General features: G+C 37.6%; 1 protein-coding gene across 4 annotated transcripts in view; it reads right to left on the minus strand.

Moving 5' to 3' along the window:
• Positions 1 to 980: 980 nt before the first annotated feature.
• Positions 981 to 22,192, minus strand: part of Gpbp1 (GC-rich promoter binding protein 1) — a 57,531-nt gene continuing 36,319 nt past the window's right edge. For 3 of the 4 annotated variants that reach the window (XM_042690744.1, XM_042690742.1, XM_042690743.1), the window contains 6 exons: positions 15,760 to 15,944; positions 13,697 to 13,837; positions 9,773 to 9,940; positions 8,566 to 8,753; positions 4,261 to 4,363; positions 981 to 1,475 (listed from right to left, as the gene is read on the minus strand). In XM_042690744.1, coding sequence (XP_042546678.1) covers positions 1,317 to 1,475; positions 4,261 to 4,363; positions 8,566 to 8,753; positions 9,773 to 9,940; positions 13,697 to 13,837; positions 15,760 to 15,944 — 944 coding nt within the window. In that variant the 3' untranslated portion in view covers positions 981 to 1,316. Of the gene's footprint in view, positions 1,476 to 4,260; positions 4,364 to 8,565; positions 8,754 to 9,772; positions 9,941 to 13,696; positions 13,838 to 15,759; positions 15,945 to 19,151; positions 19,257 to 22,192 lie in introns of those variants that run through there. The other variant, XM_042690745.1, reaches the window with a different exon arrangement.

Genomic DNA, 22,192 nt, shown 5'->3' on the forward strand with positions numbered 1-22,192 from the left:
TTAAAAAATAAGATGCACATAATACTTTCTGCTACCACTAACTCATCCTCAAGTGTATGTATGTTATGTCTATTTTAATTTTCCCACCATCACCAGCCTCAGTGAAGGTATACAGCTTCTGGTGATAACTGGGAGCCAGGGCAGAATACTGATGTAAAATTAGGGGGGAAAAAATTGTAAACTTCTGAGAAAACACAATTTTAAAAATCAAACAACATTTAACATTAGACAAATATAAAACTTCAAAGGTTTTTGCTCTAAGATAATGTTTACAATTAGAATCTATATGTAATGTTAAAAACGAATGATGGTAAATAATCAAAATACAAATACAGAGCTGGATTTCTAAATCAATAAAAAAAGCTTTTTCTAACCTCAAAGAAATAAAGTATAATAAACTTTGAAGTGAATGTTTTTGGACACCAGTACCTTGAACACTACAGAGAACAACAACATTCTGAAAATCCAGTTTTATTTTCCATGTTGTGGACAGATCCAGTTTAAGTGTGATCAGTTCTTCTGTATGTGTAATAATTTATCAAAATAAAATTTCCCACAATATTCTTTTCCATCAATTCTGAAAATCCTAACCTAACAACATATCCAAATAAAACTCTTGAAACTCACCTCTTAAAATCTGGAAGTTTGGCGAGTCTCTCCTGTAACATTTATTGAACTATAAATGGCTAAAGAGCAATTTATATTTTAAAAGGTGACTAATAAAACAGCTAAGTTCAGGAAATTAATGTCTTAAAGTGTACTTTGCTCCCATTTTAGCCAACATGCTATATTTTTCCTTTTTTTGTTTTTTTTTTCTTTTTTCTTTTGTTTTCGTCTTGTTTCAGAGAAAAGTGGAGTGAAAAGGCGCACGACGCACAATGTGGACTTGAAAATTTCCACAGTACGAAAAAATAACGGCTCTGCAAACAAACCTGTAAGCTGCCGTTTTCCTTAAGACCTGGACATTTTAAGACAGAAGCTTTGCAAAACATTACACAATTTTTTATTATTAAATGAGAAAAATCTCATTTGTTACATAGTCACATTGCTAGTCAGAGAAATGCTGCAGTGATGAAGAAAGTCAATGTTGGATCAACCAAAGTCCTCATTTCTACAACATTCATTTACAAAGAAATAATGTTCAACATAGCCCAACACAACATTCTTGGTTTTCTTCATAATGAAGTCCCCCAAAAAAAATCATCTTCTAATGGGGTATTTCACTACATAAATTATAGTTCTTCATTTTTACAATTCACCCCAAACTGCATGAGAGATGTACCACGCTAAAATTTCTAAAGCTGTTAGGAAGTCCTTCACACATCGTCATCATCTGATGTGTCACTGCTACTTGTCTCTGTGTCATCATTCTCAATTGTGGGTTTGAAAGTGCTGTTTTTCCAAGGTCCAAACTTGAAGTCACAGATCAGGCCATTTTTCAAAATACCATTTTTTCTCAGACCATTTTTCTGTAACTAAAATTTCAAATAGACATTATTACAAGAGTTATCCATTAAGAAGAGTGCAAAAGTGAAGTATACTAATAAATACAACAAACTTAAAAAACTACTGTTTTCCAACAATATTCTACATACCAAGTCATTACCTGGAAAATAAGCTATTTAGATAGACAAAATATTTCCTCTCAAACAAATATACATACAATCTAACAAAATACTGTAAGAATTAATGTATTATACAGTACAGGAAAAAAATATAGATTTTTCTAACCAGACAGGGTAAAGGTGAGCCCTGTCACAATTACAAGTGTATTAAATATTTTGAAATTTTCAGTTCCTTACATGAACACTGTAATAAACATATGCTGAGATGTGACATAACATATATTCAGCAACCATTATAGCTGTTATTATTATCATGACTCATATGAACACACCCCATCATCTGCTTAATTCATATGTAAAATAAAGTGAGGTATACAAAGAAACAAAATCATTTGAGTTCTGTGCTTAACTACAGATATTAACAGAAAAAAATTAGTCCTCTTTTCTGAAACTGAGAAAACAGAGCTAGAATACCAACAAACAAGAACCAAGCTAAGATAAAAATTCAGAAAGAAAACAGATGGTTAACCCAAATTAAAACTGTTATAAGTTACAAAAACAAAATAAAAATCAATGACAACACATAATTACTAATTCAAGCCTTTTGAATTTCTCATGAAAAAATGCATCCATGGGTCAAAAACTATAAATATTTGAAGTATATATTATGTAACATACAACCAAAGAAACGCAAAGTTACTACTATCTATAGCCAACTTCATAATCAGAATTCAAAAACCTATTAAGGGTCCATATCTTTAAGTAATAAGAGTGCTTGCCTTGTAAGCAAAAGCAAAGTTCAAACTCCAGCACTATTGGGGGGGGGGGGGGGGAGGGCCGCAATCCTGAGGCTTGAACTGAAGGTCTGGGTACTGCCTGAGCTTCTTTTGCTCAAGACTAGCACTTTATTACTTGAGCCACAGTGCCATTTCCAGCTTTTACTATTTATGTGGTGCTGAGAACTGAACCCAGGGCTTCATGCATGCTAGGCAAGCACTCAACTACTAAGCCACATTCCCAGTCCCAGCACCATTTTTGATTTTTAAAAAACAAGCTGTAAATAAACTTAACTGGAAACAGTAAGTAACAAAAAGGAAAATTGTCTGTAGATGTCATGAGACAGAAAAACCTCTGTGATCATTCTCTAAAATTCCCTGTAAAACTAAGAAATTCAGCAAAGTTTCAGGACACATAGCCAAACACAAAAAGCAGTTCTTTTTCTAGCAGTGTATGAAAAATTCAGAAAGCATTGTTGCCACACATCAGTAGCGCTCACCCTTGTAATCCTAACTACTCAGAAGGCTGAAATCTGAAGATTTCAAAAGGGTGCCCAAGCAGGCAAGTTTGTGAGACCCTTATCTCTATTTTCAAAAAGCCTAACAACCATGAGGTCCTGAGTTTGAAACTTCCTATAATGGAGTTGGGAAAATTCAACTTTTTATTTTGTGAGGGAGGTAGATGACAGTTTTATTATGTAACCCAAGCTGAACATCAACTTGCAGCCCAAGTGGCTTTCAACTCATGATCCTCCTAACAAACCATCTCCTAACAAATCCTAATCCTAGCTACTCAGGAGGCTGAGCTGAGGATCATAGTTCAAAATCAGCCCAGACAGTAAAGTCTGTAAGACTCTTATCTCTAATTAACTACTCAGAAAAACCTGGAAGTGATACTATGGCTGAAGTGGGAGTGGGGGGGAGGGGGGAGGGGGGGAGGGGGGGAGAAGGGGGGAGAGAGAGAGAGAGAGAGAGGGCAGAGGGGGAGAGGGGGAGAGGGAAGGAGAGAGGGAGGAGGAGAGGGAGAGAGGGAGGGAGGGGGAGAGGGAAAGAAGAAAGGAGAGGGGGAGGGGGGAGAGGGAGAGAGAGAGAAGGAGGAAGGGAGAGGGGAGAGAGGAAGGAAGGAGAGAAGGGGAGAGGGAGGGGGAGGAAAGGAGAGGGAGAGAGGGGGGAGGGAGAGAAGGAAGGAGAGAGGGAGAGGGGGAGAGGGAAAGGGAGAAAGGGGAGAGGGAGAGAGGGGGGAGGGAGAGAAGGAAGGAGAGAGGGAGGGGGAGAGGGAGAGAGGGGGGAGGGAGAGAGGGAGAAATAGAGACAGAGACAGAGACAGAGAATGAATTAAGAGGCCTAAAACAAGATGTTTTAGGAAAGAATGCACTCATACCAAAAGAAAATGTCAAAGGTCAAGTTATTTAGAAGGCAATTAAGAGTTATCATCCAGGCCAAAACAACCACCAAAAGCATCCTAAATAAAAATCAAATATATTGTTTATATCAACATAACTACTGCAGACAAAATTATCATTGCAGATTTGTTTAAAACAAAGGCAGGTATGACCAAAATTTGAGTATCTAACAAATTCTTAAAACTACAAACTTGTCTTTCTACTCTAATTCTTACCTTTTAACTGTATTATTCTAATTAAAAAAGGGCCATTTTAGGACTAGAAGCATGGCTCCGGTGGTAGAGTACCAGCTTGCTAGCAAGTAAGAGGCCCAGAGTTAATGCCTAGTACCACCAAAAAAAACAAAGAAATAGACAGACATTCTCAAGCAAACATTTGAGGAAGAGAACATTTCTTTAGTGCTATAGCATCAGCCTTGAGTGAAAAAAGCCAACCAAGATGAGGGCCAGTAATTCATGGCCCAGTACCACCACAAAAATAAGTAAATAAACGAACAAATGACTTAGGTTTTCTTACCTGCTCACTAATAACTTGGAATTCTCTCATTTCATCCTCAGTTAAAGGAGCACAAGTTTCATCATTTTCACTGTCTTCCTGCCAGCCCATCTCTTTTAACAATCTGAGAAGAAATGTTTAATTTAGAGCTTCACTGAAATAGGATAACTCCTCCACTTAGTTTATGTACTAGAAAATACACAGCACATGAACCATCACATTAAAACAATATATTTTTGATTAAGTTAAATATTTTTGGTAATAATCTATCTTTGCTAATAATAAATAGCTTACCTGTTGGTGTCAAAGGTTCTCTAAGCTAGAATCTTGCAATAGGAAAGGCCTAACTGAAATTTAGTGAGAAGGTGGATGGACTAATGGTACTAGAGATTGAACTGGGCCTCATATGCAGCTAAACAGGTATCACTTGGGCCATTTTGTTTTCCCCAATATCCTGTGCAGGCTTGAACTGCCACCCTCCATTTCAGGCTTTTTGCATATGTAAGATGATAGGTGTGTATCACTACATTCAACTTCTTATTGTTTGAAATAATAACCCAGGCCCAGTTTAGCCCCAAACCACTATCTCACCTCCCAAGGAACTAAATATGTGATGTATGTTGGCCACAGAGCCCAACAAATCTGTCCAATTCTTATACTAAAAGTGACATGATTTCCCCCTCTTTTCTTCCATACCACCATAATCCAACATATTCTTGGCAGCTTATTATGTTTACTACTTTGAAAAGACTTGGATAGCTTTTAACTTCTTAGTTGGTTGTGGGGCTTGAACTCAAGGCCTGGGCATTCATTATGCCTGAGCCTTTTCATTTTGTTCAAGGCTAATAAAACTCTACTACTTTAAGCCAAAGCCCCACTTTCCAATTTTTGGGTGATAAACTGGAGATAAAAGTCTCACAGGCTGCCCAGGCTGGCTTCAAACTCCAATTCTCAGATCTCAGCCTCCTGAGAAGCTAGAATTACAGATGTGAGTCACCAATGCCCAACCCTAACTTGTATTGTATAATTTATTCTTCTGCTCCCATCATCTTTAAAGGGCATGTCAATTATCTTCAACACATAAATTTGAAAGAGGTCTTATATCCTAGGTATTATGTCCTCTAATAGCTAAATAAGGATCAAAGTAAGTAAATCCTCCTCCTTCATTCTTTAATGAAAATACTTTTAGGTAAACAGAGCTTAAGACTGACAGAGAATTTCACCATTTTTCAATAATTGGACCAATTTACTGTACCAACAGCTATATTGCATTTGACTCAGTTACTTCATAGTTTCTAGCTCTTATTAGGCCTCTCCATCTTGTACTGGTGGGTTTGAGTCTGTTTTTTAACTGCATTCCTTTAGGCTAAGTCTGATAAGGCAGAAAGATCACAAGTCCATGGCCAACCTGAGTTACATAAGTAGTTCAAGCAACAAATAGGACCCTGTTTCAAAAAAGCAGATTGTAGCTTGAGCCCATCAGACATCTGATAAATTTTCATAGAACACAACTCGGGAAGAGTGAGTAAAATTTAACTTGCTCTCTATATCTTCCAATGACTAATCAAAGCCACATAGGAAAAACAACTTGCCTATTTCACAGTAAAAGAAGGCAACAGGAATTTTTGGATATCAGCCTCTCAAGCTAATACTATACCAAACTCTGCAACCTCTGAACCAAAAAAGGACAAGTCGACATTACTATGATTTATTTCATTCCCATTATCATCTTTTCTTTTCCAAACGTACTTTTTAAACTTTTTAGATGGCCTCTTTCAAGTGCTATTTTCATGCATTTTTATCATTGAATGCCATCTAATATGGAGCATGTATAGAGCATATGGATCCTAGAACTAGTAAATCTAAACTGCTTTTGCTAGATCTACATATTTAATACTTCTAAAACTGGCTACACCTTTACTACTTCTAAAACTGGCTACCAGCAATATAGATGAAAAACTTAAATATTACAAAGGAAATATAACAAAAGATTGGATTAAAGGCGTTACTCAGTAGGAGAGTATGATTAGAATAAATCAAGTCCCTGGACTGAATTATTGGTAATGGGCTGGGAAAGTGGCTCAGTGGTAGAGCGCTTTGCCTTGCATGCATGAGGCCCTGGGTTCGATTCCCCAGCACCACATAAGCAAAAAGAAAAAAAAATTGAATTATTGGTAACAAAATAATGAGGGTAAGAGGGGGCACAGTAGTAAAAATCATTCAAGCAAAGATCCTTAAGAACTGTATCTCTGGGGCTGTGACATAATGGTAAGAGTACTTGCCTAGCATGTATGAGGCTTTGGGTTCAATTCCTTAGTATCACATAAATAAAAAGTGAAACAAATTTAAAAAACAAACTATATCACTGACAACTCACTGTTAAAATGCAACTGAAGAGTAGGTAATATGTATTGTGGCACTAAAATCACACTTAAATTTATGGTAGCTGGGCACTACCAACTGGATCACACCTATAATCAGGCCACTGAAAGACCTGAGGATAGAGATTTAAATCCACTGAGTCCAGCCTGGAAAGATTCCATCTCCACAGAAATGGAGGCATTAGCATAAATGGTTTATGTCAGCTGTGAGGTGAAAAAGCCAAGCAAGATTTTGAGGCACCAAGTTCAAGCTCCAGCATGAGCACACATGCATGCAGATGCATGCACACGTGCACACACATATACATATACACACACGCACACACACACACACACACACACACACACACACAATACCAAAAATATGAAACCATGGGACAGACATATCACTTGATTTTAACAGAAAAATGAAGCTGGAAATCTAAAAGCTGTAACATTTTTTAACTTAGGGGAAAAATGTATTTCCCCAAGAGTAATAAAAAAATGTTCACAGAAAAATTTGTACACAAATGGCTCACAGCACAGCATTATCCATAAAATTCAAAAGTGGAAATAACTGAGATCTATTAGCTGATGAACAAAATATCTTGTAACAACACAATGTGTTATAATGTGTTATACAGCAATAAAAATAACAAAAGTCCAGGGGGATATGGTATACATCTGTAATCCTAGCACAGGCATAAAGTTAGTAAAACCCAATTTCAATCAACCAACAAAATGGCACACCTGTAATCCCACCTAAACAGCTAAAAGCAGGAGGTCTGAATTTTAATTTGAGGGGAAAAAAAGTTTAAAACCAGGTGCAGATAGAAAACTGCAGTTTCAGACCAGTTTCAGTCAAAATCAGTAAGACATCATCTCCAGAAAAACTACCAAAAAGTAGGACTGGAGTGGGTAGAGTGCCAGCTGAGTAAGGAAAAAAGGCTAAGTTCAAGCCGGGCGCTGGTGGCTCAAGCCTGTAATCCTAGCTACTCAGGAAGCTGAGATCTGAGGATCGCGGTTCAAAGCCAGCCCGGGCAGGAGAGACCGTGAGACTCCTATCTCCAATAAACCACCAGAAAACCGGAAGTGGCGCTGTAGCTCAAGTGGTAGAGCGCTCGCCTTGAGCTGAAGAGCTGAGGGACAGCGCCCAGGCCCAGAGTTCAAGCCCCCACGACCGACAAAAAAAAAAAAAAAAGAAAAAAAGAAAAAAGGCTAAGTTCAAATCCCACTACTAGGGACACCTGATAAGTAACTAAAGCTAATAAAAGGGCTAGAGGGTATGGCTCAAGTGGCAGAGCACTGGCCTAATAAGTGTGAGGCCCTGACTTCAATTCTAGTACCACCAAAAATAAAAAGGAATCAAGTACTGATGGCCTAAAACTCCAATTAGTCTGAAAGTATGCTGTGTCAAAAAAAAACTAAGTAGAAAGATATAAAAGATTGTATATTTCTATATTCTTCAGAACATACCTTGCTTCAATGTTTTATAGGATTAGACAGGAATGAAGATACTACTTGATGATAGGATTACCGAAAGGCTAAATAAAAATCCTTTGAACAGTGAATCGTTTTTAAAAGAAAGATTGTATATTTAAAATATCTCTAAAAGGCAAATCTACAAAAACCAAAAAGTATAGTACTGGTTACCTAGGACAAAGAGAAACATGAATAAATCTTTAATGGACATGCACTGTGTGGAGTGAGGAACATGTTCTAAAATTTTACTGCAATGGCAGTTGAATTTCTATGAGTATACTAAAAATTGTCTTAAAACAATTATTAACATTTAAAACAAGTAAAATTTATGGCATATTAAAAAATCTCAATAAACATTAAATAATAAGTTAGGGACTTGAGCTATAGCTCAGTGGATATGCAAAACCTCTGCTTCAGTAGCCAGCATTACAAAAATCAATAATCACAAAAGACCTGTACAATAATTGAAACCTTGCATACTAACCTGTGTTCTGCCTCAAGTGAACTGGAAAGAACGTCAGTTTGTGGGTAGGTTGAAGACCGAATTATTTGTTGGGAAATAACTGAGGCATTGCCATTCTCTTGAGGAATTTCATTTTCATCGAAGTTTCTGTTTATATCTCTTTCTTGGTGAGTACTATTGCTGTTATGCAAATTAAATGAGTCCTCATCCTGATTTTTAGGGAGTCAAAAAAAGAGAAAGTTTAAAGGACAGAGTTAATAACTTAATAAATTAATAAATCTTGGCTTGATTCCCATTAAGAATACATATACTGGTTATAATCATTAAATTTAAAAGCATTCTCCCAAGAATAGAAAACTAAAATGGAATGGATTCTCAAAACTTTGTAAGTCTAGCTAGTCACACCTATTCAAAAAGATAAAGCCAAAAGAATAAGGATGGAAACAGAGAAAAAGAAAAATATATAGTTTTGCCCTTCCCCCCCCCCCCAAGAAATTTAGTGATTATTTTTTAAAGCAGAGCAAGGTAGGACATGTTTTATAATTTTAGCATCTAGGGGATATTAGAGCATAAATATTACTGCGTTCAAAGGTCAGCCTGGGCTACATAATGAAGTGCTACTATATAACACCACCAACAATAAATGTACATGAAAATGTCATAATGAGCCGGGCGCCAATGGCTCATGCCTATAATTCTAGCTACTAAGGAGGCTGAAATTCAAGGATCAGAGTTCCAAGCCAGCCCTGAGACTCTTATCTCCAATTAACCACCAAAAAACCGTTAAGTACCACTGTGACTCAAAATGATAAGATCACTAGGCTTGAGCAAAAAAGTTCTGGAACAACACCCAGGCCCTGAGTTCAAGCCCAAGAACTGCCTTCCTCCTCCCACCAACAAAAAAAGGAAAATGTCATAATGAAACCCACTTCTGCATTCCTAATGTATGCTGTAAAAAATTCAAAACTTGGGCTAGAGGCCTGGTACAATTAGTAGAGTGCCAGTGGGGAAGCAATACCGAGCACACTCAAGGACCTGAGTCCAATTTCAGCATGGGCAAATAAACATGTATTTTTGCATAGGAAATGCAAAATACAGCATTATGTACACAAATGATTAATAATCAAATTGTTATTAGGCCTTCTCTTTTGGGAGACAAAAATTCCATTATATAAAATATTCCAAGGCAATATTATGGTCAAAGAAGTATCTATGCAAATTAAATCACCTTCTCTGAGCCAGCCCGGCTTTCATCTTCATGTTCCTCTTCCACTCGGTCTCTTTTCAATGCTTTCAAAAATTCACTCTTCTTATCAGTGCGCATTCTTGTCAGTTTGGTTAGCCGAGGCTGCTGATTAAGTTTGTCAACAGGTGAAGAGGAATTTGAGCGATTACACTAAAAGGAAATTCAGAAACTGATAAATACAGAATCAAAGGAATAGGGAAAGGGGAAAAACAAATCGTTTAAATAGGGATACCGGTGGACCCATTGCAACAATGAGACGTCCTTGGGGGGGGGAGTGGGGGGAGGATGAGAAGGGGAAACAAAGGAGGCTACAATGCTTGATAAGAAATGTACTCATTATCTTGCCCATGTAATTGCAACCCATCTGTACAGTATTTTTACAATAAAAAAAAAAAAGAAAAAGAAAAGGAATTACTGTCAATTAAAACTACCTCAGCTGGATAGGAATGTGGCTCAGTCGTAGAGTTATTTGTCTAGCATCCATGAAGCCCTGGGTTCAATTCCTCAGTACCACATATACAGAAAAAAAGCTGAAGTTGCACTGTGGCTCAAGTGGTACAGTACTAGTCTTGAGCAAAAGAAGCTCAGGGATAGTGCCCAAGTCCTAAATTCAAGCGCCAGGACCAGCCAACCAAAAAATACATAAATAAAAATTTAAAAAATAATAAAATTACCACCGCTTCCAGTTTTACCTTTATTCACAATGCAAAATTATCTTTAAGATGTAGGTAAAAATCTGCTTTTATCACTATTCATTTCTTTTCCAGTACTATTCTGTATACATTACCACCACTATATTACATTACCTCATTAATTTATTATCACATTTTGTAATTTCAGCATTTAGGGGAGACTGGAGCAGGAACAATACTGAGTTCCAAGATCGGCCTGGGCGACGTAATGAAACAATACTATAAAAACACCACCAACAAGGACTGGGAAGTGGCTCAGTGGTGGAGTGCTTGTCTTGCATGCATGAGGCTTGGGTTCCATCCTCAGCACCACAAAAGCAGAAAAAGCCAGACGTGGTGCTGTGGCTCAAGTGGTGGGGAACTAGCCTTCAGCTAAAGAGCTGAGGGACAGAGTTCAGGCCCCACAACGGGCCCAAAAAACAAAACAACACATCACCAACAAAAAAAAATGTACATGAAAATGTCATAATGAGCTGGGCGGCACTGGCTCATTCCTATAATTCTATACATTTCCACTTTAACAAGTCGTTATGTTGAAAAACAAACTTTACAATTTTGGTGGGGAGGGGGAGCATGTGGGGGAAGTATGGGAAGGGATGGGAAGGGGAAACAAAGAGGAGGCAACAATGCTTGATAAGAAATGTATTCATTATCTTGCCCATGTAATTGTAACTCCTCTGTATTCTTACAAAAAAAAAGACAAAAATTTAAAGCTCAGCCAATTCTGACCATCACTTCAAAATACATTTAATTTTCTAGGCTACCTGCCCTGAAATGGCTTTCTGTCCATTTCATTATAGTTATGCACTATTTGCTCTGTGATGTTTAGTTAGGATGCTAAATATTAAACTCCTAAAATTAAGCATTTCTATAAGATATAGAACAAGTTTCCCAAACATGTTTCAGCATTCGAGGGTTCCAATAATAGCTCCAATACAATTTTTAACTTTTTTTTTGTTTTGCTGCTCATGGAGAGCCTGGGTGCTGTCCCTCAGTTCTTCAGCTCAAGGCTAGCACTCTACCACTTGAACCACAGCGCCACTTCCAGTTTTCTGAATAGTTTATTGGAGATAAGAGTCTCATGGACTTTTCCTGCCTGGACTGGCTTTGAACCGTGATCCCCAGATCTCAGCCTCCTGAGTAGCTAGGATTATAGACGTGAACCACTGACACCCAGCTTTTTAACTATTTTTATACACATAGTTTATCCGGTTAGATTAAACTGGAGAAAATTTCTGTGAAAGAGCAAAAGCTCAAGAGGAAAAAGGGCATTAAATGAGGTCCTTTGTTTTGGTTCTTTGGTGAGATGAAACAGAAAATAGAATGTTAGGAACTCATATAATAGATTTCTCAGCTATACTATATTGTAACTGCTCTAAAGAAAATAAACTAGTTAGGAATGCTGGCCCTTTCCTCACAACTCAAAACTTTTATGATTGAGAACATAAACTATATATATATATATATATATATATATAAAATGATGTTCCATATTGATACCAAAGCAATATTAGGTAACAATATAGTCAAATTTCCTTTGTCCCTGGGGTCTAGTAGGTTTTTGTTTTGTGCCACTCCTGGGGCTTGAACTCAGAACCTGAGTGTTCACCCTGAGTTTTCTGCTCAAGGTTAGCACTCAAATCTCATGCATAAGCCACCAATGCCCAACTGGTCTGATAATTTTAAAAACGTGTTAAATCAAACAAATACTTGAGTTACCAGATATTTTCAGTACAAAAACAATATATACCTTTTCATCATCTTCTCTCCCTGCTTCTAGATTAATGCTAATAAAATGTCCATTATTCCCAAAACAGAATTACGAGTCTCATTACAAGTCAATACAGCACAACTACTACAAATAAATACAAAGGAAAAAAAATGCAATCTTCTTAAAAGTTATTCTAACTAATGTACTAGGTAATATGCTTTACAGGATTATTTTCTCTGCTCCTTAGGATAGCTGGAAACATTCACTTAAAATTTTTAAAAATTACCGAAATTTAAAAATTACTCAGACTTTCTCCAAGTACAAAAACTAGCATATAGAAGGAAATGTCAACCAAAGTTTTACAAAAAAACTAGAGTAACTCATTTTAATGTAGTTATTTAATGAGTTTATATACTTTATTCAAAAAATACCATCATTTAACAAACATGCATGGCAGAACAAGTATATACTCAAGATGCTAAATCACTCATGCCCAGAATTCCAGTCAAGCCTGAACACAAAGGAGCGTCACTTCAAAAATAAAAATAAGGGCTGGGAAGGTGGCTTAGTGGTAGACTGCTTGCCTACAATGCACGAAGCCCTGGGTTCGATTCCTCAGTATCACATAAACAGAAAAGGCTGTAAGTGGCGCTGTGGTGCTGTGACGCTGTGGCCATGAACAAAAGAATCTCAGGGACAGCCAGGTGCTGGTAGCTCACGTCTATAATCCTAGATACTCAGGAGGCTGAGATCTGAGGATCACAGTTCAAAGCCAGCCTGGGCAAGAAAGTCCAGGAGATGGGGCTGGGAAGGTGGCTCAGTGGTGGCTCACACTTGCCTTGCATGCGTGAGGCCCTGGGGTTCGATTCCTCAGCACTATATAATCAAAAAGAAAAAAGCCAGAAGTGGCGCTGTGGCTCAGGTGGTAGAGCGCTAGCCTTGAGCTGAAGAGCTGAGCGACAGTGCCTAGGCCCAGAGTTCAGGCCCCAGGACCAGACCCCCAAAAAAAAAAGTAAAGTCCAGGAGACTCTTATCTCCAATAAACCACCAGAAAACCAGAAGTGGCACTGTGGCTCAAGTTGTAGTACTTGCCTTGAGCTGAAGAGCTCAGGGACAGCACCCAGGCCCAGAATTCAAGCCCCACAACCAACCGAAAAAGAAAAAGAAAAAAAAAAGCTCAGGGACAGTGCCCAGTCCCTGAGTTCAAGGTCCCAGGACTGGCAAAAAAATAATAATAACAATTAAATAAATAAAAATAAAGCCAGGCTATAATTCTAGCTACTCAGGAAGCTGAGATCTGAGGATCACAGTATAAAACTGGCCTGAGCAGGAAAGTGAATGAGGCTTGTACCTCCAATGAGGCACAGAAAAGTTGGCAGAGGTATGGCTCAAGTGGTAGAGTCCCAGACTAAAGCTAAGGAACAGCACTCTGGACCAGAGTTCAAGGCTCAGTATCAACATAAGACATTAAAATATGACATTTCTCAAGAAAGTATGTCATACCTCTTTCATTGAATTTGTTGATGGACTAAAATTCTTCCCAGTTGATTTAAAAGCATTGAAGTTACCAACACTATATGTTGATTCATGAGGAAAAGAAGTCCCAACTTTATTTTCTTTAGTTTGGCTTTTCCATTGTGTAGGCTAAAAAAAAACAAATATTAATGGTTGTCAAAAACAGACACAAAATAGAGAAAAACAAAGACACAGGGAAAAAAGGTCTTGTGACTGAAGTATCTGCTAGCATGTGTAAGACCAAGTTAAATCCCAGTACAACTAAAAAATAAACAACATTTAGCTCAACAAATTTTAACAATTATTTTTTGTTAACTAATTATTTGTACATGATCATCCTCTTGACATTTTTTTTTTTTGGGGGGTCCGGTCTTGGGGCCTGAACTCTGGGCAATGTCCCTCAGCTCTTCAGCTCAAGGCTAGCGCTCTACCACTTGAGCCACAGCGCCACTTCCGGCTTTTTTTTTTTTTGCTTATGTGATGCTGAGGAATCGAATCCAGGGCCTCATGCATGCAAGACAAGTGCTCTACCACTGAGCCACCTTCCCAGCCCCCTCTTGTCATTTTCTACAAATAAAGTCAAAACTTTATAATCACAACTTTCTAAATAATCTTATTTATAAACCTGAAGTTTATATGAAACCTTATATAAACCTGAAGTTTATATGAAAAATTTCAAAATACTGAACACCAAGTAAAAAGAGTAAAAGTGCATTTAACGTAACAAAATTTGCATAAGTTTAATTTATATTGCTATTAAAAAAGATACATATAAACCTATGTCCACAAATACATAAAAATTTAAATTAAGAGCACAACAGGCCTGGAGCCAGTAGCTCATGCCTGTAATCCTAACTCTTCAGGAGGCTAAGATATGATGATCACAGTTCAAAGCCAGCCCAGGCAGTAAAGTCCGTGAGACTCTTATCTGCAATTAACCACCAGAAAACCCGAAGTGGCACTGTGGCTCAAGTGATAGGGTGGCTCGCTCACCTTGAGCTGAAGAGCTCAAGGCCCAGAGTTCAAACCCTTGACCAACAGAAAGAAAAAAAGCTCAAATACAGAGCTAGTGGCTCAAGCCTGTAATCCTAGCTACTAAGGAAGCTTATATCAAAGGATTGCAGTTCAAAGGCAGCCAAAGCAGAATGTCCATTGAGACTTTTCTCCAATTAACCAACAAAAAGCTGGAAGCAGAGTTGTGGCTCAAATGGTATAACACCAGCCTTAAGCAAAGAAGCCAAGTAAGTCAAGATGAATTGTACGTATAAACTAAATTGTTGATTAGCAATCTATTTATTCAACTACTTAAAGATAATAAAAGTGTAATTTTAAAAAGCCAAGTAAGAGCCAGGAGCAGGTGGCTCACTCCTGTAATCCTATTACTCTGGAGGCTGAGATCTGAGGATCTCATTTCAAAGCCAGCCCTGGCAGGAAAGGAACATCTGTGAGACTCTTATCTCCAATTAATCACCAGAAAAAAACAGAAGTGGCACTGTGGCTCAAGTGGTAGAGTCCTCACCTTGAACTAAAGAGCTCAGGGACATCACCCAGGCCCAGAGAGCAAGCCCCACAACAACAACAAAAAAAAAAAAAAGGAAAGAGCAAGAGACCCTGAGCACAAGCCCCAGTACCAGCACACAAAAGAAAAAATTAAAGCACACCGTGAAGCCAGGTACCAGTGACTCACATCTGTAATCCTAGCTACTCAAGAGGTTAAGATCTGAAAATCGCAGCTCAAAGCCAGCCCAGGCAGAAAAGTCCCCATGAGACTCTTATCTCCAATTAACCTCTCAAAAACTGGGAGCAGGGTTGTGGCTCAAAGTGGTAGAGCTCTAGCCTTGAGTAAAAGAGCTCTGGGACAGCACACAGGGCCTGAGTTCAAGCACCACAACCAAAAAAAGAAAGCATACAATGAGCCAACTCTTTCCACCAACAAGGAGTTCCTCATAAACATTCCACACTTAAAACTTTTTTTAAAAATTACAACAAAGAAAATAAATGGGGAATTCTCATTTACTCAAAATGTGAATTTCTAGTACTCAAGAACTTACTTTTGTAGGTGGAGCAGCAGGTTTAGGGACTAAGCCTTTATAAACACTTGGACCAGTTCCATTCTTAACTGGCTGTGACTGAAGATTTCCTGCTACTGGGAATCCAGATAGCTGTAAGTCTTTTGTATTACCTTTCTTAATAACCAGCATCCTTGGAGCTCTAGATTTAGGATTCGGAGGGTACTCTGCATAAACAAAGCACAAAGAAGAGTTACAATTTCAAATCTTGGCATGATATAAGTTCACCTAAAGGGATAATATATTCTAAACTTTTATTATATTTAAAATAGTAACGGCAGCTGGTTCCTGGGTAATTAAGCTACGTGCAGACTATATTCCAGCTAAAGAAATAAAGATAAAACATAATCTCATAAAACATAACAAGAACTGAGCAATGTTACTAATACAAATGAATCCATCTAGATATAACTGAAAAACTAAGGTTAAATTTAATTTTCCAGTTAAATTTTTAAAAATTACAAATTTCATCCTCTAGAATTCTAAATATTTGTAAAATGAAATACATTGTTTTCTCCTTACCTATTTTGCATAGAAAATCAAATTTTCTAATTCCTTTTCTTTCACACTATATATATAATTATAATCAATCATAACCAATGACCCACGGTTCCTTACTTCTAAATACCTATTTAATTAGTTAAAATAATTACACTTTTTTTTTTTCCCTGGAGCCTGAACTCTGGGCCTGGGCGTTGTCCCTCAGCTCTTCAGCTCAAGGCTAGCTAGCACTCTACCATTGAGCCACAGTTCCACTTTTGGCTTTTTCTGCTTATGTGGTGCTGAGGAATCGAACCCAGGGCCTCATGCATGCAAGGCAAGCACTCTACCCCTGAGCCACCTTCCCAGCCCACACTTTACTTAATACCAATTCATTCAAATATTTACTAGCTAAACTCACGGCATCCTGTGAGAGCAGAGCAAGCAGCTTAATTCTGCTTTCTAAGATGAAATAGGAATTGCTAAATGAAGACATTCTTCAGGATTATTGCACTTTGAAACATTATTTTTAGAGTTTAATCAATGTGTCACTGAATACACATTATACACATATGCATACAACTATTACAGAAATGTCTTTCTTCCCTTACAAAACTAAAGAAAGCATCTGTTTCATAGAAAGTTTAAGAATTTACTCAAAGAAAAAAATCCCAGAAAAATCTAAATTAAAGTTGGCTTTGCATGTTATATATGAATTGCTAAAGGTTTGTGGTGATACTCTGCCCCAAAAATACCTAGAACTAGACTATGCTAGAACTCCTAAGAGAATCTGGAGGGGAATCTAGGTTCTATGAAGTTTCAAACTCTCCAAAAAGTAAAAGCTAGTATGGTGAGTGTTCTACCTATTGTCATGCCAACAGATAAAATAGTAAGTGCTGCTGGGCACCAGTGGCTCACACCTGTAATCCTATATACTTAGGAGGCTGAGACCTGAGCACTGCAGTTCGAAGCCAGCCCTGGCAAGAACGTCCGTGAGACTCTTATCTCCAATAAACCACCAGAAAACTGGAAGTGGCTCTGTGGCTCAAGTGGTAGAGTGCTAGCCTTGAGCTAAAGAGCTCACGGACAGCACCCAGGACCAGAGTTCAAGTCCCACGACTGACAAAAAAATAAAAAGTAAGTGCTGAGACCAAACCTGAAGAAGTTCATCTTAAAGTTAAACACATGTTGATGCACTAGAGCAAACATTCCATTTCTTGGCTCACTAAAAAGGCCCACTATAAAACAGCTAAAAAGGACTTAGAGCACACAAGAAGACAAAAAAGTACATCATCAAAAGTATTGCTTTTCAGGGGAGGTTTTATACAATGAAATCAACAAACAAAATAACAACAGATAACAATGAGGAATACTAGAAAGCAAATTAAACGATCTAAGTTTTACAATGATTACATTTATTAAACAAATGATACCAGGATGAATAAGTGTCAGTGTATGCCTATAATCCCAAATTTGAGTTTAGATTGAACTCCAAAGTAAAGACTATGTCTCAAAAACTAAATAGTTATAGCTGGGTGCTGGTGGCTCACACATGTAATCCTAGCTACTTAGGAAGCTGAGATCAGAGGATCACGGTTAGCCAGCCCAGGCAGGAAAGGCCGTGAGACTCTTATCTCCAATAAAACCAGCAGAAAACTGGAAGTGGTGTTATGGCTCAAGTGGTAAGAGTGCTAGCCTTGAGCTGAATAGCTGAGGGACAGCGCCCAGGCCCAGAGTTCAAGCCCCATGACTGACAAAAAAAAAAACTAAATAGTTCTTGAAACCAGCATGGAAGCATGTCCTTGAAGTTTAACAGTTGGAATTAGAAAGACTGCTTGAGCACAGTAGTTCCACACAACATAAGCCATACAGAAAAGGCTTGTCTTTGATTGTTTTGGTTTTTAATGAGAAAATCATTACCTGGAATTTAAAATCTGAATTAAATAAAACCCAAGAATGAGGAATAACTGGATGGAGGTTAAGAAATATAAAAGGAAGTGAGTCTATAAGGCATGTCATCTTCAGAAGAATCCAGAAGCATGTGAGGGGAAAACTGAGTGAAAGCAAGGGGTGACACTGTCCAACCTGACATATAACTGTAACCACTCTATACATCATTTTTATAACAATTTAAAAAAAAAACAGACTATCAATACATGACAAGATTAAACATGACTGATGAAGACACTTCTAGTTCAAAATGGTCATCAAGCATATTAAGCTTTCTTCCCTTACAAATATTCACATCATTGTTACTACAATGGGGAGCAAACCAAATAAACAGTTTGAGTCATGTCATCAGGAGGGGAATGATCTCAATACAATGCATAAAGGATTGAACAGGTGAGACATGGCATAAGCTATTCTGTGAAATCTCACAGACTGGGATTTGAAAGTGCCATGCCGGGCGCTGGTGGCTCACGCCTGTAATCCTAGCTACTCAGGAGGCTGAGATCTGAGGATCGCGGTTCAAAGCCAGCCCAGGCAGGAAAGACCGTGAGATTCCTATCTCCAATAAACCACCAGAAAACCGGAAGTGGCGCTGTAGCTCAAGTGGTAGAGCACTCGCCTTGAGCTAAAGAGCTGAGGGACAGCGCCCAGGCCCAGAGTTCAAGCCCCACGACCGACCAAAAAAAAAAAAAGCAAGTGCCCGATACGGCAGGGAGCAGAAAATAAACCTTTTCCAGACAAAATCAAATTATTCACCAAAAGAAAATCCTATTCTAAAGAATGTATTTTAGGCAGAATATGACTCTATACAGAAAGATGAAGAAACAAGAAGAAATATAATTGTTACATATGCAATCATACATTATAACTAGGAGGCAAAGATGGAGAATATGTAAGTATATATAATCTTTAAGCCTCAAATAGACTCTGACTAGAAATTTCACCTAAGTTGGATTCCTTGGAGCAAGAAATATTCTGGCTGTTTCTTCAATGAGGTCCTCAGTGCAAAGAATGATGAAATGTCCTATAAAGAAGAAACGTGAAGCCTAAGACATCACTCACAGAAGAGATGACAAAGGTACTTGAAGGAAGATGATCAGGAATGAGAAGGAAGAAAAGCCGACAGTGGTTGTTGTGCTTTTTTAACATTCATATTCCAGTATCAAAACATAGCGTTAAAGAAAACATGTTTTGTGCCTAACTCATCCAAATCTACTTTACTAGCTCCCAACTAGCTCCTAACTGTATTTATTGTACCACTCTGAAGAAGAGTTCATGTCTCAGCGTTACTATAAATGTCTATGTTAAAATAATTACTATAAGGGTAAACCAAAGGAGGAGGCTGCAATGCTTGGTAAGAAATGTACACATTATCCTGCCCATGTAATTGTAACCCCTCTGTACAGTATGTTCACAAATAAAATTAAATTTAAAAAAGAAAAGTAAAGAAAAAAAATAAATAAATAAAATAAAATAAAATAATTACTATAAAAATGTACATGCTTGCCAGGCACTGGTGGCTCACGCCTGTGATCCTAGTTACTCAGGAGGCTGAGATCTGAGGATCACAATTCAAAGCCAGCCCAGGCAGGAAAGACCCTGAGACTCCTATCTCCAATAAACCAGAGAAAACCAGAAGTGGCACTGTAGCTCAAGTGGTAGAGCGCTCACCTTGAGTTGAAGAGCTGAAGGACAATGCCCAAGCCGAGTTCAAGCCCCATGACCCACAAAAAAAAAAAAAAAAAAAAATGTACATGCTGTTACAATTAAGAGTGTCCATTTGTTTTAGGGTAAAAACATGAGAGGTAAGAAATGTGAAAAAATGTAAGAGAAATATGATAAAGGCCAGTATATCTCTTTATAGTTATTCTGAATAAATTAGGTACATGAATTTGCCCATTTAAGAAAAAGATGTTCTCAAATGCTAATAGTTACCTATAGTAATGGAAGAGACAGGCATTACTTGCATTACTTAGGTCCTTCTACACTAAGTTTCAATGTGTTTATCTCAAGCTCACATGAACAGATACCTTCACAAACAAAATTTAATTTTAGCCAGGCACCTGGGGGCTCACACATCTCAGGAGGCTGAAATCCGAGGATCATGAGTCAAAGCTAGCCAAGACAGAAAGTCTGTGAGACTCTTGTCTCCGCAGAAAACTGGAAGTAGAGCTGTAGCACAAAGTGGTAGAACCCCAGTCTTGAAGAGGAAAGCCCAGGGATAGCTCCTAGACCCTGAGTTCAAGCCCCACAACCAACCAAAAAAAAGTTAATTTCAAAAACCTTGAAGGTAAATATAGTTTTAGGAGTTTCATAAGGTTACTCCCTCTATCTTCACAAATAACTAATCTCAAAATACGTGGCTTTTATTACTTTGTCTTGTTACTTTTTACTCACACTTTCTTCATACCTGTGAATACAGTTTTATTCCTCAAATAGTCAATAATGGATTGAAAATGACTCAACTCTTCAGAATACAAATTAAAATACCATTACAAATAATAAGAACTAAACTGACACTAGAGAGGATGATGTAGAAGGATTAAGAATTCTAAGTCAGCCTGGGCTGCATAGTAAGACTGTCTCAAAAACAGTAAATTGGTGTCAGGTGGTGTTGGTATAATCCTGCTATGCAGGAGACTGAGATCTGAGGATAGCAGTTCAAAGCCAGCCCAAACAGGAAAGTTTGTGAGACTGTTATAATCAATTGACCACCAAAATGCTGCAAATAGAGCTGTGGCTCAAAGTGGTACAGTGCCAACCTTGAGCAAAAACAAAAACAAAAACTCAGGGACAGTCCCAGACACTGAGGTCAAGCCCCATGAACCACAGAAGAAAAAAAGAAAATTGGCCACAGGAATAATTCAGAGTTGATATCTCAATTCTTCAACCTCTGTCTTTTGTTATACAGTCCATATTAACAACCTACTACATAAAATTTCCCATTCAATCATTACATTAAGTTTTACTTCTTTGATCTACCATGGAGAAATTTTGTTTCTGTCTTTTAATTAACCTACAACTGGAACCACCTTTCTGTATTTGAGCAAAATAATTATCTAAACATTTGACCTGACACAGGCTTTTAAAACACTAAACGGTTTAGCTCTACTCATTATCTTTCTGTGATCTTGCTCAGGTCAGAGATAACAAATTCACATGGAAATCAAGATATTGAGCTATCTGTCCAAAAATCTAAATCTGTCCAAAATCTAAATGAACAATTATGTAAAAGTACTATTAGAGCCTAGATCTAACCATTTCCAAAACCAGTGTTCTTAACCACTTTATTGTGGAGAAAAAAGAAATTAAGCTGTCCCTATTGCCATGTTATTTTCAAAATGTCTATCATCCCTAACACTGCTGGACATATAGAAAGACACGTGAAGTCAAGGTCACACTGATGGCACATACTACTACAGATTCCTTGCTATTAAAACACAAGCAGCAAATTTAGCATGTAAACAAACAAAATCATACAACCTAGTGAAAGATAGAAATAGTATTTGAATTAAGTTTTTCAATTAATTTGAAGAGGAAATTTGGTTCTATAAGACAATGTCCACTGATGAGCAAACTCAAAAGAATCTTTATCAAGCAATAAAAATATTATTGTGAACCCTAATTTTAATATAAAAAGGCTATCTGCTAAAGAAAATTACGGATAGGCATATAGCTCAATGATAGAGTACTTGCTTAGCATGCACAAGGTCTTGGTTCTATTGGAATGCTCTAGAAAACTTATCTATAAGACCCACTCACTAATTAGCTTTCACTTCAGAAGGCTAACCAAATCCCAATCAAACAAAAAATCTTTATGCTTATTAAGTGTATTAATTATGAGCAAAACTCAAGGAAGTTCAAATTATCAAAATATACACAAAAATGCTAATGTGAAATAGAATTGTTATTGGTAACCAAAATTTTTCACTATTATTTTAAGCACTAAATGCTAAGATCTGTTAATGCTATGTTGCTGACATAC

The sequence above is a fragment of the Dipodomys spectabilis genome, unplaced genomic scaffold (genome assembly GCF_019054845.1).
Source record: "Dipodomys spectabilis isolate Male_0828 unplaced genomic scaffold, ASM1905484v1 ptg000140l, whole genome shotgun sequence".
In the NCBI taxonomy this organism is placed as follows: Eukaryota; Metazoa; Chordata; class Mammalia; order Rodentia; family Heteromyidae; genus Dipodomys; species Dipodomys spectabilis.